The following is a 6,413-nucleotide window of genomic DNA, read 5'->3' on the forward strand; positions in this document are numbered from 1 at the left end:
AACTCAGGCCATCTGGAAGAACAGCAAGCTCTCTTAAGTGCTGAGCCATTTCTCCAGCCCCAGATTAGAGAACTTTTTAAAGCATTATTCACACACACACACACACACACACACACACACACACACATTTTTTTCTAAAAGCGAAACTGTCTTGTGATGTAACCACTGCCAAACGATGGTGTCCTTAGACCAGCTATGTCAGGGTGATTTTTTTTTTAAAAAAAACATAGTCTTATGATTCCAAACCACCCACAGTCTAAGCACTAGGAAGGCTGAAGCACAATAATATCAGCTTCAAGACCAGCCTGGGTTACACAGCAAGGCTCTGCCTAAAACAAACAAACAAACAAACAAACAAATAAATAAATATCTCAGTGTTAACCTTCTGAGTCAGAAGGTTAGGGTTCCCCCTAACAGTCAGGTTTAAGAATTTCTGTGTGGAGCCCTATCTGGAGAAAAAGAGATAGCCCAAGGCTTTCATTTATACTAGGCTAGGACCACCAACTTCCTTTCACAGCAGAAAGCTGAGGCCCTATGGAATCAAGTGATGCCCCCCAACCCCCACCCAACGCCCCTGCAGGTGGCAGAGCTATGATTAGAGCTTGGGCCTCTGAACTCTGCTGCTAAACTTCTCCCCTCTACACCAGCTAGATAAACCAAAGTTCCAGGAAGGCCAGAGGCTGCTGCAGGGGGGAGGGGAGCCTGAGGAGGGGAAAGCCAGCACGTGTAAGTCAGAAACTGTCCCCTGGCGTGCCTGTGGCTCAAAGAGCTTGTTGCATATAGGAATAACTATTTGCATACGGCCTCTGCACAGCCACATTTTCCTTTGGTGCCTTAGTCTTCTTATCTGCAAAATCGGGCTAAAAATTCATACCCTACCCCAGAAAGGCGCTTGTAAAACTTAGCGCTCTAAAGCTCCAAGTTAGGATTATTGTGATTCAAAGAAGTTTTGGAAATCCCCCATTGGGTGATCATTAGAGCCAGCCTTATAGCCAACCTTTCACTAGATTAAGGAACATTTACATATGTATGTGCCAAGCACTATGGAGGGCTCTGTACACACACACACACACACACACACACACACACACACACACACACACACACAGAGCCTCAGCTAACCTTCACCATAGGCGCGTGTGGTCTCTGCTACTCTGGCCAGCATCCTACGGAGGAGGAAGCCACAGTTTGGTGAATGAGCTGCAATTCACGCCATCATTTGCTCATTCATTCCACTTTTACAGAAAGCCAGCTCTGAACCAGGCTGCGGGCCAAATGCTGAGGGTAAGAAGATGAACAAGTCCTTCAGGAGACATGCCCATAAATTACTTTAATAACAACTTAGGACAAGCTTCAACAGACAGCACAGTGTGAACCAGAGAGAAGGAGCAATTGGCTCCCTGGGGGTTGTAGGAACAGAGAGCTGACCTCTTCAAAGGACACTGCTTCGCTGAAGTGCAATACAAAGTTCCGGGTTTGAATCTTAAAGGCTTTATTTACTGTGTGTTTCTAGGAAATCTCTCCTGCCTCTGAGGCTCAGTCTGAAAAAATAGTAAATTGAGTGACCCCAAGATCCTGAAACTCCAGGAACTGGCCCTCTCACCTCATCTGGCAAATTCAAGCTACTCCCATACCCCCACTAACCAGTACCTCGAAGGCCTGACCAAGCCCCAGAAAAATGTCAACCACCCAGCCCCACCAAAGTGCCTGCATCCCGGGACGCCCTTGGAGGCCCAAAGGGCGGAGCTCTGGTAGGGGGCGGGACCAATGCCTTCTTGGACAGGTTCACGACCCGCCCAGAAGGGATTCATCCAGCCAATGACAGACAGGGGGCGTGGCACTCCCGCCTCTTGGTATAAAAAATTCGCTGGCCTCTAAGGCACTGCGCGAAAGCCTGGGAACCCTTGGGCTGTCTGTTTCTTTTGCGGCCTGCAACTACTGCCGTGGGCAGCGCAGAAGAGGAGATCCGGGAGACCCGGGTGAGACAGTGAACGAATCCGATTTTTCTTCCTCTGCCTGGTTGAGTTGCAGGGACTGCACAGTGCCCGGGTCTCCCGCCCAAGAGGAGCCGCTGGCCGAGACCCGGGGCGTGCCCTGACTGTCCGCCAGCTGCTATGGCCGACCACCTGATGCTCTCCGAGGGCTACTGCCTGCTACAGGTGCCGCCGCACGCCCACGGCCCGCACGCTCCCCGGACTCTGCAGCCATACGCAGGCCCGGGCATGGACAGCGGTCTGCGGCCGCGGGGGGCTCCGCTGGGACCGCCGCCGCCACCCGGGACCCTGGCATACGGCTCCTTCGGGTCGCCGGTCTCTTTCCAGCCCTTCCCCGTCTCGCAGTCGCCGGGCGCCGGTAGCACACACCTGCAGTCTGCAGCCACACCGTCCCCGGGTCGCATCCCGGCGCCCCCGGCAGCCGCCGGAGGGCCCTCACCTCTGCAGCCGGCGCCTGGAGCCGCAGCCTCGTTGCCGCCGCCGCCGCCGCCACCCGCCCTGGGATGCATGGACACCGAGCTCATCGACGAAGAGGCGCTGACGTCGCTGGAACTCGAGCTTGGGCTGCACCGCGTACGCGAGCTGCCCGAGCTCTTCCTTGGCCAGAGCGAGTTCGATTGCTTCTCAGACCTGGGGTCAGCGCCGGCCGCCGGCTCGGTGAGCTGTTGAGAGCCACCACCCAGAGACACGGGACCTTGCGCCCGGTGGCCCGGCTCCCACACACCCTCCGTGAGGGTGGAGGCGCCGGGTTTTCGTGCCGAGACGGCTCCAGCCGAGAACACCTGCCTTGCCTCCAGGCTCTGCCTCCTGCCAGATGACAGTTGGGTCTCGCTTCTCATACCCAAGCCTCAGCGGTCTAATGGAGGGAACTGAACCAGCCTTCGGATTCCACGTTCTTGGATTCTGTGCCCTCTTTCCGCCGCCTTGCCCCAATCTGAGCCATTACAGGCCTCTGCCTGACCTTCCTTCTCGAGCAGCCTACTAACCGGATTGGGTCTAGGGAGCCACCTCTCCGTACCCCCTACCTTCCCAGGGCCTCTGGCCCGGGGGAGGGAAGGTTTTTACACCTAACCCCTGCAGAGTGGAGCCATGCTCCCGCTGGCCTCTAAAACCAAAATAAAATTGGGTTGCTTTACAATTTTGAGTTTCCATTTCCTTTTCATCCCCACCCTCAAGTACCTGTAACTTGCAAAAAGTCTGAGGCTGTTAGAGTCCCAAAATGAAACTGAGGCTCGCAACCTCAACAGCCCAAAGGACAAGAAACTTGATAGTTTCTTTTGAAAATGTCTTGAGAGTTGTGCAATTGTCATGACATAACCTGAGGGGTCCAGGCTGCTGCCTGGCCAGTTAACAGCTTAATCCGTTTGGTTTCCTAGCCACTAGGACTCCAGGAACTGGGGGGGAGGGGTCCCTGAAGATCCAGGCAGCTCTAGCTTTGGACAGAGACTATCTCACTTGCCCACGACACTGCCCCTTTGGTTTCTTTGGAAGGATTGGTTGTGATGATTCTATAGCGGGGTGTGTGTGTGTGTGTGTGTGTGTGTGTGTGTGTTGATAGAGACTGAACCATACATACTTCACACATACTTCATACTTCATCCATGTAATGACTATAGCACACTGTCAGACTCTTAGTCACCTCCGGAAACTATAGAGATGTTTGTTCTGAGCATTGGTGCATAAGGAATCATAGGGACAGACCTGGAAACAGACTGTTCTTGGAACATGGAAGGGACTTGTCCAGAAAACAGGTGGAATAGGTTCAGCTGGTTGGGGTGGAGGTCATTTCAGCTTCAGGGAGGTACCTTTGATGGGATCAACAATATGGAATGACAAATGTTTTGAGGAACAGGACAGGCCTTGACTAAAGGGAGGGCCACATACCAGTTCGTGGACTCTGGAAAGACAGGGAGCACCTGGAACAGACTGGGAAGATCTAATGGTTTCATGACAACTTTATGTGACCAGCTCAGTCCTCGTTCCACAGACGAGGGGTGTGGTGCCAGCCCAAGCCTGGCAAGATTTGACCTTCAAGTCCAGATCTCTAGTGCACCCTCTGCTGTCGACTCTGAAAAGATCCCCTACTGTGTGGGAGAAAGGCTGGAAGACAGGCTGAAAGCCAGGAGAAAGAGACCTAGTCAGACAGGCTTCCATAATGCCAGGGCCAGGCAGCGGTGCACTCTCTAGGAGACAGTAAATTCCAGAGACTACAGAGCAAGGCCGTTGCACTGAGCCCTTTGTCTCCACATCATTGGCCTTTGCTCTAGTGACCAGTGCTCCTGCATGTGACCCCAGCAGCTGTGAGTTATCCCAGAGTGTACTGTGAGGGCACCAGCTCTAATACCTGCAACATGGGCGAGAGTGGGTGACAGGAAGTGTTCTGTAGATGAATGAAGCGCTACTCTTAGATCCCAGGACCTTCTGGGACAGATGGAAAGAGTCCTCTGGACAGACCTTTGAGCTAAGAGTGCTCTGTGTTTGCTCCAGCGTTGCCCAGGCTCCCCGAACCAGAATTCAATTAGGAAGGTTTGGCCCTGGGCTAGACACTATCTTGATTGCCTTTTCTGTGGGCCTTGGTTTCTCCACCAATAAAAAGAGGCTAAAAATTTTGCTCTGTTACTTTACAAGGCAATTACCCTCTCTGTAAGTGAGGAAGCAGCTCAGGATGAATTAATAAGTGGGTGATTTAACTACCAAGTAGGAGGGGATGCAAGACCACCACATCAAGCCATGCGTGGTGACCCACACCTGTAATCTGACATTGAGGAAGCTGAGTTCGAAGTCAGCCTGCACTGCAGCGTGAGTTCTAGACTAACCTGTAAGATTAGTAACCTGGACCCCTTAGTAAGATTCCCATCTCAAAAGAGAAAAAAGTGGGGGAGAGGGTGCTAAATACAGATTTAAAAAAGTGAATTAGAGATCCTGCTGGCATGTACAAGGTCCTGGCTTTAATTCCCAACATCAAAACCAAAACAATCAAAATGCCTGTCACCTTCCCAAGGGGGACCACTGACAAGCTGGTCAGCAGACAGATGGGCAGAGAAGATAAGACTAGAATGGGCAGAGAAGATAAGACTAGAACAGCTTACCAGGCCCTGGCCCGATAGCTGCAGGTGAAAAAGAAATGAACTCAGAGTCTCTTTACCACATAACCAGTTCTAGAACATTCTCAGGAGCTGCCTGACCTCAGACAAAGTCCCCTGACCAATGAGTCTTAGTACGTGACTTCCTGTGGTGTCTTTCACCTCATCCTGAGAGCCGGCCTCTTAAAGCAGCCTGCTGACCTTCTATCCTGAGGATCTCAGTCTCCTGCCTGGGCAGTGTCTGCCCAGATCTTTAAATTCAGTCTCCCTAGAGACTGGGAACTCAGTTGGGGCACAGACAAAGCATGCCTTATCATCATCATCATCATCATCCCTAGGCCAACGTTCTTTATTTTTATTTATCTTTTATCACTCAAACCTTGTGTCTTTCGACTAATAGAACTTCTCTGTAAAATGGAGTCCTAACTAACAGCACAACCACCATAGAGCTGCTATGGAGGTTAATGCAAGCTTCAAAGTCCCAGCACTTGGGGGGGGGTAGGGGTAGAGGTAAGGAGATCAGGAGTTCAAGGACAACCTTGGCTACATACTGAGGTTAAGGCCAGAGTAAAATATATGAGAGAGCCTATCTCAAAAACAAAACAAAACAAAACAAAACAAAACAAAACAAAACAAAACAAAACAAAACAAAACAAAACAAAACAGAAAAGGACCAGAAAGCCCGCTCAGTGGTTAAGAGTGCTTTTCTGAAGACCAGAGTTCCCAGCACCCACATCAGGAGGCTCACAATTACCTAACTCCAGCTCCAGAGGCTCCAGCACCCTCTTCTGGCCTCACATAGTGCAGATACATGCAAACACACATGTGAAAAGTTGAAGTCAATGCAGTGTTTAAGGAGGCTGCTCTAGCCACCCAGCAGGGTCAGTATGACAGTGAGACAGCTGTAAGCTGGGTTCCCCAGGAAGCAGGCTCCAAGAAGATGTTCTATTCACAGGAGATTGTTGTCTTCAGAGTCTACATTCACAGGGGATAGGAGGAAGCCCAAAGGAGCCTAAGTCACATAGCCAACCCAGCAAGAGTCAGCCAGCCCCATGCAGAACGCTGAAGCTAGAGTTGATCCAGGTTAGACCAGTATACTCCTCCCTGTTTCTGTCCCATCAGTCACGGAATTGCAGGCTGCTCTGGAATTGGCATGGCCCTGACTGGGTAGGGCATCCCTCTACAGATGAGCCACATGCCCAAAGGGACTTCGGGGAAAGGCTGCTACTTCCCTGTTAGGGCAACAGTTTCACGAAGGGGAAGTGAGTGCCCTCCACAAACACCAGGGTCCTACAAGTGTCCCCTCACAGTTACAGTGCACATGTGTCATCGGCTA

The 6,413-nt window shown here is 51.6% G+C and overlaps 1 protein-coding gene across 1 annotated transcript; it reads left to right on the top strand.

The window, feature by feature from the left end:
- The first annotated feature begins 1,853 nt into the window (after window positions 1–1,853).
- Window positions 1,854–3,132, top strand: Cited4 (Cbp/p300 interacting transactivator with Glu/Asp rich carboxy-terminal domain 4). Its single transcript, XM_021161181.2, has one exon. The coding sequence runs from the start codon at window positions 2,115–2,117 to the stop codon at window positions 2,661–2,663; it is 549 nt and encodes a 182-aa protein (XP_021016840.1). The 5' UTR covers window positions 1,854–2,114; the 3' UTR covers window positions 2,664–3,132.
- Window positions 3,133–6,413: the final 3,281 nt, after the last annotated feature.

This window comes from Mus caroli, chromosome 4, assembly GCF_900094665.2.
Source record: "Mus caroli chromosome 4, CAROLI_EIJ_v1.1, whole genome shotgun sequence".
In the NCBI taxonomy this organism is placed as follows: domain Eukaryota; kingdom Metazoa; phylum Chordata; class Mammalia; order Rodentia; family Muridae; genus Mus; species Mus caroli.

Bases quoted from the DNA above. Each gene is read 5' to 3' on its own strand.
- Cited4 (XM_021161181.2), top strand. From the start codon at position 2,115: ATGGCCGACCACCTGATGCTCTCCGAGGGCTACTGCCTGCTACAGGTG.